Raw genomic sequence first — 12,039 nt, 5'->3', positions numbered from 1 at the left:
GTAGATAAAGTATACCGTGTGTTGATAGTGATTAATAATAAAGAGATGCTAGGTACAGCGGCTCATGCCTGTAATCCCAGCAGTTTGGGAGGCTGAGGCGGATGGATCGCTTAGGCCAAGGGATTCAAGACCTGGGCAACATGGTGAAACCCCGTCTGTACCAACAAAAAAAGTACAAAAATTAGCCAGGCATGATGGCACACACCTCTAGTCCCAGCTACTTGGGTGGCTGAAGTGGGAGGATCCGTTTGAGCCCAGGAGGTTAACAACAACTGTAGGTAGGGTAGTTGGTGAGAACTTCCCTGAAGGGATAATTCTTGAGTAACAAGTTGGAAGACAGGAGGCTAATATCATCTATATCTGGGGGAAGAACCTTCCAGGCAGGGAAACTGAAGACTGTTTTCTTCACTGCCGGTGGCTGCCACATAAGGCTAGCACTTCCCTTTCAAGGTGGGGAGTATCGAGCAAGAGGCAAACCCTTAGAGAATGCTTAGAGAATAAAAAAAGACGAATTTTGCCTTAGCAACCTGTTAGTTTTTGTACTCTAATATTATATCTAACCATTCCAATATTGTGAAATCAAGTATTATATTATTCTGATCATTAATCTTTATTAAAAACTTTGTGTACATACTGTGTCAAACAATCTTTCCTCATGAGTTTGCTGAGTACTGTGGAGAGTGAAGATTAACAAAAATCGTGAGAAAAAATAATGTAATAGCAACTTAGCGATAGTTGGAGTGAAGTTAGATACATTCTTATTAGGAGTAAGAACAATAAAATCCAGCATTTGCCTCAAGACTCACATCTTTCTAAAACATGTCACTTCTGGACAAAAGGTGACTACCCCAGTTAAGTAATTTATTTGTTTGGGAAGATCTAACTCCAAAACTGTGTAAGAAAAAGAGGTGATTTTGGATGCTAATAAATCCCCCACATAAAAAGTTGTATTAAAACACACATCATGATTTCTTTTGAAGGGTATATGGTATCTGTCCCATGACTGGCAATTCTGATCATCCACGTGAGAAGGGGTAATCTCACTGTTTGTCAGTTGAGATGGCTGTAAACTGAAAATTATTATGTAAGCAGCCTGACGAAAGTACCAATAAAACCTTAATTAACACTTGCATGATTAAGAAACATGATAAATGTGATGGTAGATATGATAAATAGCTTTAATCTCAATCCCTATTACAATCACAGAATTTACTTCTCAGAGAAACAATCTGATGACTTTGTACTAACATTTTGAAGTTAAGTTTGACATATGAATGTTTTGGGTTGAGTATCATCCTTTCTGCTGCCCCAGATTCTAGTGTTAGACATTCATATGCTTTTCACTTCTCAAGCCAGAGAACCATAACATGATTGGCATAGATATCTATTCTGTTTTTTAGCTTCTAATATCTGAAAGTGTGAACCAATTCCAAAGTGTTGATATTATATAGTCATTTTTCATGGATGTACATGTTATGACTGGCATGTAGTAGGACTGAGAAAACTAAACTGTAAAATATATAAATATCCTCAAACTACTGCTCCATTTCTTATACTTTTTTCTGAAACTGATCTAGTGATTTGCTTTTGATTTCCTATTGCAGTGTTTTATTATCATCTAACTGATTATTTTAAGTGACTTAATTATATTATAAGATGAATAAAACTCAGGCTTCCAGTTGACTGACTAGCTTTTGTTCCCTGAAGAAATTGGCAGAAAAGGACATATCTGTTCATGATTTTTTTTCCTCACAAATTTCTGCTTTAAACTAAGAGGCATTTTCTCAAGTAGAGAAAATTTTCCCACAGACAGTATTAATTGGAAACATTGTAATGACAATAGCAAGTATGCAGAAATCTAGTTGTTTAGAAGAAATTTTCTCTTTCTTCATGAATATTTGGACAAGCTATTCCATCAAATGTCTGACATATTTAAAATGAGGCCAAGCATTTGGTTCACAGTTTTCCAAAGTGTGTGCTCTAGAACACTTTTATCACTAGATTTCTGCTGGGTTTGTGTGACAGTGCATTTTATATCCCTCTTCATTAAGTACCTTATTTCTCATTCATTGTTTCAAGGTTTTTTGTTTGTTTGTTTGTTTTTGTTTGTTTTGTTTTGTTTTGAGATGAAATCTTGCTCTGTTGCCCAGGTTGGAGTGCAATGGCACAATCTTGGCTCACTGCAACCTCCGCCTCCCGGGATCAAGTGATTCTCCTGTCTCAGCCTCCCAAGTAGTTGGGATTACAGGCACCCACCACCGTGACCGGCTAATTTTTGTATTTTTAGTAAAGATGGGGTTTCACCATGTTGGTCAGGTTGGTCTCGAACTCCTGACCTCAGGTGATCTGCCCACCTCGGCTGCCCAAAGTGCTGGGATTATAGGCGGTAGCCACTGCACCCGGCCTTTCAAGGTTTTAGTATCTCCTACGGCAAAGAAATCTGATTAACCTTGCTTGACCCAATGTTTATCAAATGTATTTACTGACAGAATACTTTTTACATCAGACCAATAAACATACTCTGAGACTAGCGTTTCGGGAAGCAAATGCTGCTAAAATACCTTAGCAATTGCTGTGAGAATGAAATCCATATCCAGTTAGCTGTGTTTTTCAGTGTTGTATAACCTTGTGGACAACTTGATACTAGTTTAGATTCTTGAATTATTGACCTTTTAAGAAGTCTACAGGTGAATAATAATTGGCTACATACAAAGCAATACACTTAGAGCATTATTTTAAGTTCTGCACTTGGAAATTTGCCAGTATTACTTCAGAAATGACAACTAAAGCATGCATTTCATATACTGGATTCTAGGGAACGTTGCTGAATTTGGAGACAGAAATGCATTAAGCAGCATTTAATATAACAGGTCTTAAATGTGGGAGAGGTTAGTGTTTATTTGCAACACATAATTTGTTGGGAGCCCTAAGGCTCTTTAGACTCCAAAGTGTTTTCCTCACATCCTATCACTCAGTGAAATTCCAAATTTGGAGCTCCTCCACCTCTCATTGGAAACAGATAATCAAAACAACCCTGTCACTTTCTATCCTATGCCCATGCTTAGGCTTTTTCTCTTCCTAAAACGTCCTTCTCCTTTATGCCTCAATCAGTGCCTTTCATAATTCTTTGCTACCTTCAAATGACCCTTCCTCCCTCACACCTTTCTTCATTCTCTCCATGGTGACAGCTGTTTGTCCAGGCTTTGCGGAGGTAATCGAAATGTTTCCTCTTTCCTCTATGTCTAAACAGGACTTTGCTTGCCTCTTTGTCATAACAGATTCTATGAAATACTGTCACTGGGAAACACGAATAATATTCCACCAACATTTTCATAATCACAGACAGCGTTTTGCTTATGATAACTAGGGTCTTTCACGGAGTCGAAATGCAAAATCATATGGCACGGCAACTTAAAAATTGGCCTTGACCGTCTCTCTTTCATTAGGGGAGTCACATGAAAATGCAGGTTGAAAATCACATTTTGAGGTTTTTTTTTTTTTTTATCTACTAAGATGTACACTGCCTACTTCACATGTAAACAAAGAATTTATTTCTTGAGGATCCTAGCATTATTGGTACGTTTTCTTGTTGTCACTTAGTTTTGGCCATTTTTCAACTGGTCAAAAAAAAATAATTTTCAAAGCAATATGGCAATATGACACCTGCAATTACATTGTTAATTCTGGCTTTTGGCTCTCCTTATTCTTTTCAGATAATTGTTCTTCATTCGTTTTATTCCTAAGTTAGAATTCTTTAAAATAAACTTTTAAATAATTTCAGACTTATGAAAAAGTTTCAAAAGTAGTACAGAAATTTCCTTACAGTTTTGAAGCAGCTTCCTTAAAGGTTAACATCTTACATAATCAGGGAACACTTATTGAAAACAAAAGATTAACATTGAAACCATCCTATTAACTAATCTATAGACCTACTTAAGTTTCCTTAGTTGTCTCCCTAAGAACTTATTTCCTCAGTCTAGGATCCAGTCCCCGATCCAACATTGCAGGTAGCTGTCAGGCACTTTGCCTCCAATCTGACTTTTCTTCAATCTTTCTTTGTGCATCAAGAATTTAACACCTACCAAGAGCACTATCCAGTTATTTTGTAGAACATCAATTTCAGGTTGTCTGCTATGTAAGCAACCATTATATCCTTCGAAAAATAGTCTTAGGACTGTTTCTGAAGATTAATTGGGTGGAAAGCATTTGTTTCCCAAATGCTTTGTGGACTTACACCATTACTTTCCATGTGAGAAAAATGCATGTTTTAGAGTCTAAAAAAAATAAAAAGGCAGAAATATCTTATTTTCCCCTTTCCTGATGATTTGTCCTATAATAGTCTTTGGAAAGATTTATAATGAGATCGAGTTTCAGAGCTTTGTAAGCCTCTGTTCACATGAGTATACATCTTTTATCAAAAAATATTTTTAAAATGTGAAGTTATTTATATTAGCATTATCCAGAGAAACAAAATCAATAAGATACATATGTAGATAGATACATGAGAAGTAATTTGTTAGGGGAGTTGGCTCATGTGACTCTGGAGGCTGGGAAGTCCTATCACAGGCCATCCGCAAGCTGGAGATCCTGGGCTGCCTGTCGCATGGTTCAGTGCAAGTCTTCAAGCCTCAGAACCAGCGAAGTCGAGGGTGCAACTCTCAGCCTGAGGCTGATGTCCTGAAAACCTGAGGAGCCTCTGGTGCAAATACCAGGGTCCACATGCTGGAGAGCCTGGAATTTTTGGTGTCCAAGTGTTACAGGAAAGGGGTCCTGATCCAGACCCCAAGAGAGGGTTCTCGGATCTCATACAAGAAAAAATTCAGGGCAAGTCCGCCGTGCAAAGCAAAAGCAAGTTTATTAATAAAGTAAAGTAGTGAAAGTACAGCTACTCCATAGATAGAGTGGGGTGTTCCTGAAAGTAAGAGGAGAAACGCATCCACACTAGGGACAATGCTCGTTTATGTATAGGATTAAAAAAGATCATGGGGACACGTGCTCTGCTGCAAGGGTTTGTGATAAAGGATTAATTTTCTTAATTAGTATATTTTGCAAGAATCAATACTATGATCTTGAAAGCAAAATTAGGAATGCTTCTTTTCTGAAGATAACAGGTATCAGGACACTCCTAAGTCTGGGTCTGTTTAGTAAACATTATCAATCTGCTCCCTTGCCTGTAACCATCTAGAGGCTAGGAACTCCTATGTTTCTGGGAATGCTGCCCAGCAAATCCCAGCCTCATTTGCCTAGCCCTCACTCATGATGGAGTCACTCTGGTTTGAAAACGTCTGACACCAGGACAGGAGAAGAGGGGTGTCCTATCTCCAGGAGAGAGAGGGAATGAGAATTTACCTTTCCTCTGCCTTTTCCACCCACATTGAGGGTGGATCTTCCCCACCCAATCCACTGATTCACACAGTAATCTCCTTTGGAACCATCCTGCTAGACACACCCAAAACTAATGCTCTACTAGCTCTCCAGCTAAGCTTTCATCCAATAAAGCTGACAGCTAAAATTAATCATCACAGTCTTTTTTTTTAAAACCATACACATTATCCATTTTCTTTCTTAGTGACCACTAGGTAGGTAGTATTAGACAACTTGAGATGTTGAAATTTAGTTGTTTCAAGTTATCCATTAATTATTCTGGTTGGAAAATCAGGCTTGATTGGTGTACCTCTTTAATAATAGCACAGATAAATCACATTAAAATGTGATACTTTTAAACTGATGTGTTAATTCTTTGACACACTTGCTTTCCTTCTTTCATTCTCCAATATGCTTTTGTCTCTCGAAAAGTTTTCAGACTCTGCTTTTTCACTAAATTCTTTATTCATTTTGACCAATTCCTGCATTGACCAATTTACTCTAATCAATTTGCAATTTGATTTCTTTCCCTACCATTTCATGAGACTACTTGCTCCCTCAAAAAGTGCAAATGACTTTCTAAGCTAAATCTGCTACTTACGTGCATCGTCGACAATGCTGGCCATTTTCTTTTTCAAGGAAACTCTTACCCTCTTGTAACATCTGAGAAACATTATCTCTTGGTTCCCTTGCTGCTTCTCCGAACATATCTTCTATTCTTATCTTTGCTGCTTGTCTTTTCAAATGCAAGCATTACACAGGTTTAGTCTCCTACCATGCTGTGGTTAGAGAATGCTCAAATGCTCCCAAAGCTTCAGTTTATCACCTTCATGCAACTGACTCAATCTTTACCTTGAATTTGGATATTCATCCTGAACTTTTTGTTCTGAATTTCCCATAGGCACTACAGATTCAACAGGCACTAAACTGAGATTATTAATTCCCCTTATAAACATCAATTTATTTATCCTACTCTCACTCCTTGATTTGGGCCGAAGTTAAATTCAGTGTTTAGGTTCTCCCATCCCACTTGTCGTCTGCCTTCTAACCCATATTATTCTTTTAATCTGGATTATTCTCTCCCTCTCTCACTTTATGTTTGAACGTGATAATTTTTCATGTAGGTAAAGCTTGAGTTCTATCTCAGTGATGACTACCCTGTTCAATTCAGAAAGAATGAAAGAACCCTCATGTAATTAACTTCATTGCATCATGTTTCATCATTAGTTGTAGACATGTCTGTATTGTTTTCCTCATCGAAACGTAAGTCTCTCAAGTGATCTTTGTGGAACTCGTAAATCAGTCATTCGGTCATTACCTTCTGTCTCCCAGGCTGGAGTGCAGTGGCGCTATCTCGGCTCACTGCAAGCTCCGCCTCCTGGGTTCCCACCATTCTCCTGCCTCAGCCTCCCGAGTAGCTGGGACTACAGGCGCCGCCACCACGCCTGGCTCATTTTTTGTGTTTTCAGTAGAGACGGGGTTTCACTGTGTTAGACAGGATGGTCTCGATCTCCTGACCTTGTGATCCACCCACCTTGGCCTCCCAAAGTGCTGGGATTACAGGCATGAGCCACTGCGCCCGGCTGGTCATTACCTTATTTCTATAATGATTTGTGAATTGGCCTGAAATGACTCATCCCTGGTTTGTTGTTGTTGTGTTGTGTTGTGTTTTGTGATTCAACCCTGCAAACAACAGTGCTCCTCCCAGGAATGATAATGCTACACTGTAACACAGATCACTGGCATTTCAAAAACCCATCCATCCATGTATTCATTTATTTGCAAAACATGGGCAGGAAAAACTAGAATGAAATCGTTAATTCCCTCTCGGTTTCTCAGGGCAATATACTGGGTAGTTACTTGAGTGAGATATTTTTTATCAAACCAAATATGCTGTGGCAGGAATAACATCAAATGTGTTTGTGATGTACTGTTGCTCTCATTAGTTATCTGCAGATCAAATAGGTATCTGTTCTAACACTTCGATTTTGAAACTTAATGCTGTGTTTGTTTAATTTACTTAATTAGGACCTCTTAACACCTCAGATAGTTGCTTAAAGCAACAACAACAAAAACAACAGTAATACCCAGCTGTTAGCCCTGCGAATGAAAGACTAAATACAAATTTAACACTTTTTAAAGGTGAATACATACATTTTGGTGCCCTGACAGCATTCAATAAAAATCAAGTGTGCTTAGAGATAATCTACTAAGTTGCTGATTGTTTCTGGGCCTGTATCTCTTAATAAATATTGAAAATATCTAAAAGATATTGATCATTATTTAGGGGAAATGTATGTATATGCATAAATGCAATGTTTATAATCTAAAAATACTTTTCAGGAGCTCTTGCTGAGATGAAGAGAACTCTCAATGTCAAGATTTGAACAAGAAGAGAATGGAACACACAATATGGTAAGTGACTTGAAAAATAGACCCATGTGACCACATTTGTAGTGCTCCATTGGGTAGTTATCACTTGTAAGTTGCATGCATAAAAAAATGCATACTTATGGTAGCCGCCGTTGTAAGCAGTTCTGAAATATTAAAAAAGTTGATCAAAATTGTTCCACTCCTAAAAGCTTATTTTGATAAACTTGGTGTAAAAGATACTTGGCTATCACTCATGGCTGATTTTACTCAAATTTTTAATTAGGGAAAATTAAGTTTGCTTATGTGATTAGTGTCACGCACGTCCGTGTGAAGAGACCACCAAACAGGCTTTGTGTGAGCAATAAAGCTTTTTAATCACCTGGGCGCAGGTGGGCTGAGTCTGAAAAGAGAGTCAGCAAAGGGTGGTGGGATTGTCATTAGTTCTTACACGTTTGGGATAGGCGGTGGAGTTAGGAGCAATTTTTTGTGGGCGGGGGGTGGATCTTACAAAGTACATTCTCAAGGGCGGGGAGAATCTTACAAAGTACCTTCTTAAGGGCAGGGGAATATCACAAAGTCCATTAACGCAGGGGCTGGAGGGTGTATTGTCATAAGGTCAGCTGATCAGTTAGGGTGGGGCAGGAACAGGTCACAATGGTGGAATGTCATCAGTTAAGGGAGGGTCTGGCTATTTTCACTTCTTTTGTGGATCTTTAGTTGCTTCAGGCCATCCGGATGTATACGTGCAGTTCAGAGGGGATATGGTGGCTTAGCTTGGGCTCTGAGGCCTGACAATTAGAACATACATATTTGTGATCCTACGACCATGGAGTTTCTTAAGATGACATTTAGGATTATAATATTGGTTTTAATAGCAAGCCAGGGATTTACAGTGTCTTAAAATGTGGCTATTACTTTAGGTTATTCAGACTATTCAACACACATATGCAACAGTTAAATAAATATATCCTGATATTTACAGGGCTTTTCATTTGTTTACAAAAGTAAGTTAGTTTTATGTAGTTTGTAAGAATCTTTAACGTGTTGGGTTATTTTCTTTTCTTGCTGTGTTTACTACAGTGAGTATATTAGGAATATATTTATTAGGTAAGTCTCCTTTTTACTTCTTGTGCTATTCAGGGCCTCCCAGAGAATGAGTAGTAAGAGAGTTGAGAGAGTAAAGAGAAAATAAGAGCAGAGAGTTCCAGAGTCATTTCTGGCACATGAATACAGACACATTACTAGCTGTGTGCTCCACCCCTCCCACTACCATGCCGCCGCATCAAGGGCCCAGGAAAAGGCTGAGTGTTTACAGTGTCATCCAGGCACAAACTACCTTTTTTTCTGTAGTAGTCAAATTTCAAAAACCATTTGTAGGTCCTACTTTATTTAGTTAGAAACATTCTTCTACACTAGAAGCCCTTAAATTTGGATCAAAGAGTAAGTTTTATACAAAACAATAAGTAATCACTCTGAAATTATATGCAATACACTGTGTTTATATATTTTTTTTCCTGTGGAGACCATCAGTGGGTTTTTATTAATTGTTCAACGATAGTGATGACAGAAAAAGTTGTCTAAAATGGTTTTACAAATTTAGAATAGATGTGATTAAAATGAAGATTTTGAAAGAATTGTGGAGTTTGTTTGTATTTTATTACCATGAATACTCCAGATTGTGTCGACTGTAAAATTTGTGTGCTTCTGACTCATTTTAATGATTTTTTTAGAGAAATAAAAACATTTCAAAAGAGTTTGGTTCCTACTTTCCCTTTTGTCATTCTCTGAAACCTAAAATAAATTTGCATAGTTATTTTTGCAAATAAAAAAACATAAAATTTTATTCATGTTTGTTCTGTAGTCATTTTACAAACTCCTAAAATAGGCTCTTAGTTAACCTGTGGCTAAATGTCTATTTTTTAAAGATATCTATTATTTTATGAGTATTCCCATGATACTGGCTTTGTTATCTGAATACTGATCTCTATTACCTCCAGATTATTTTTTGTTTGTTTGTTTGTTTTTTGGTTGCTTTTTATCAAAATTATAAATAGAAAAACCAGTTCTGACCCAATCATAATTTTTCTTTACTTACCTGGAAATTATTTGCTTTGTCTCCTACGTAATATGTCTCTCCTTGCTAAAGCCAATGCATTGCCTCCTACCTCTGTTTATACTCATGAAGATACTTATTCTTTAGTATTACTGCAGCATATTTTATCTTCATCAAACTCTATTAACAAAGATTCTCCAGCCCATGTCTACACCAACTGATCACCAATATTTTTCTTTTTCGTTAGATATGCTAGTTATAAAGAAATACTCTAGATATTTTGACAATTTCTTTTGTGGGGGAAAAGAGGAGTGTAAGGATATAGAAGAAAACAAACTCAGATTCTCCTGCTATACTCTCACAACACAGAACACTTCCGTGACCAAATGTGTGTGGATTTTTTTCCCCACACACACTAAGCAATTTTCCAGCAATTAATTCTGCAGTGGACACCAGCTGGGTGTCCTCTAATTCTATTCACCTCTGACTCTGTCAACCTCAATATGGTTTCTGGTCCCACAGGTTGAGGGCCCAGTCCTCTTACTGCCCCCACACACTACTTCAGCTACCAGTCACAAGTAGTAGAACCCATACTTCTGACCAACTGTCTATAAATCAGAGTTCCCACGGTCTTCTTTTTTACTTTTTTTTTGAGATGGAGTTTCGCTCTTTTGCCCAGGCTGGAATGCAGTGGCATGATCTCGGCTCACTGCAACCTCTGCCTTCCGGTTTCAAGAGATTCTACTGCCTCAGCCTCCCAAGTAACTGGGATTACAAGTGCCTGCCACCATGCCTGGCTAATTTTTTTTTTTTTTTAGTAGAGACAGAATTTCACCTTGTTGGCCAGGCTGGTCTCCAACTCCTTACCTTATAATCTGCCTGCCTAGGGCTCCCAAAGTGCTGAGATTACAGGCGTGAGCCAGCGTGCCGGGTCATTGTTTTTTTTTTTTTTTTTTTGAGACAGAGTTTCGCTGTTGTCACTTAGGCTGGAGTACAATTCACAGTCTTGGCTCACTGCAACCTCTACCTCCTGGGTTCAAGCTATTCTCCTGCCTCAGCCTCCTGAGTAGCTGGGGTTACAGGCATACACCACCACTCCTGGCTAATTTTTGTATTTTTAGTAGAGATGGGATTTCAACATGTTGGCCAGGCTGGTCTCAAACTCCTCACCTCAGGTGATCCGCCTGCCTTGGCCTCCCAAAGTGCTGGGATTACAGGTGTGAGCCATCACACCCAGCTGATCCTCTCTTTAAGTTTAATTTGCTAGAGCAGCTCATAGAAGTCAAGGAAATGCTTACGTTTACTGGTTTATTATAAAGAATATTACCAAGGTTACATATCAGTGATCAGACAAATGGAAGAGATGCAGAGGGGAAGGCACTGAAGAACAGGTGCAGGCTGGGCATGGCCACACTTGTAATCCCAGCTACTTGGGAGGCTGAGGCACAAAAATTGCTTCAACCTGGGAGTCAGAGGTTGCAGTGAGCCAAGATCATGCTACTGCACTCCAGCTTGGAGTGAGACTCTATCTCAAAACAAAACAAAAACAACAACCACAAAAAAAAAAAAAAAAAACTGGTGCAAAGCTTCCATGCCCTCTTTAGGTGTGTCACCCCCTCAGGAACCTCCACTTGTTCAGCTATCTGAAAGCTCTGAACCCAGTCCTTCTAGGTTTTCATGTTTCATGGAAGCCTCATTATATAGTCACGACTGATGGAATTATCTGCCATTAGTGATCAACTTAACCTCCAGCCATTATTCTCTCCCCTAAAGCTGTAGGGGTGGGCAAAAAGTCCAAACCCTCTAATCATGCCTTGGTTTGTCCTGTGACCAGCCCCCTGGTCATCTTATTTGCATACTAGATGCTCCTATGACTCTAGAGATTCCAAAAGTTATAAGAGCTATATATCAGGAAACAAGGATGAAGATCAAATATATATATAAGTGACCATGGAACAATGCAGGGGCTAGGGGTGGTACAGTAAAAAATCCACTTAGAAATGTTGACCCCCCAAAAGCTTAATTAATAGCCTACTGTTGACTAGAAGCCTTACTGATAACATAAGCAGTCAATTAACACATACATATTTTATGTATATGCATTATATACTGTATTCTCACAATAAAGTAAGCTACAGAGAAAAATGTTATTATGAAAACTATAAAGAAGAAAAAGTATATCTACTATTTATTAAGTGGAAGAGGATCATCATAAAGCTCTTCATTTTCCTCATCTTCACATTGAGTAG

The 12,039-nt window shown here is 38.4% G+C and overlaps 1 protein-coding gene across 2 annotated transcripts in view; it reads left to right on the top strand.

Moving 5' to 3' along the window:
- LOC105519893 (putative uncharacterized protein encoded by LINC00478) overlaps window positions 1–12,039 on the top strand; it is a 426,129-nt gene that overhangs the window by 199,608 nt on the left and 214,482 nt on the right. The window contains exon 3 of one of the 2 annotated variants that reach the window (XR_001003033.1): window positions 7,708–7,779. Coding sequence is in view for 1 of the 2 variants with exons in the window: in XM_011953425.1 (XP_011808815.1) it covers window positions 7,708–7,751 (44 nt within the window). In the remaining variant the exon portion in view is untranslated. Of the gene's footprint in view, window positions 1–7,707; window positions 7,781–12,039 lie in introns of those variants that run through there. The other variant, XM_011953425.1, reaches the window with a different exon arrangement.

This window comes from Colobus angolensis, unplaced genomic scaffold, assembly GCF_000951035.1.
Source record: "Colobus angolensis palliatus isolate OR3802 unplaced genomic scaffold, Cang.pa_1.0 Scaffold360, whole genome shotgun sequence".
NCBI lineage: Eukaryota > Metazoa > Chordata > Mammalia > Primates > Cercopithecidae > Colobus > Colobus angolensis.
The sequence above is the reverse complement of the archived record's forward strand: the minus strand, read 5'-3'. Positions and strand labels throughout refer to the sequence as shown.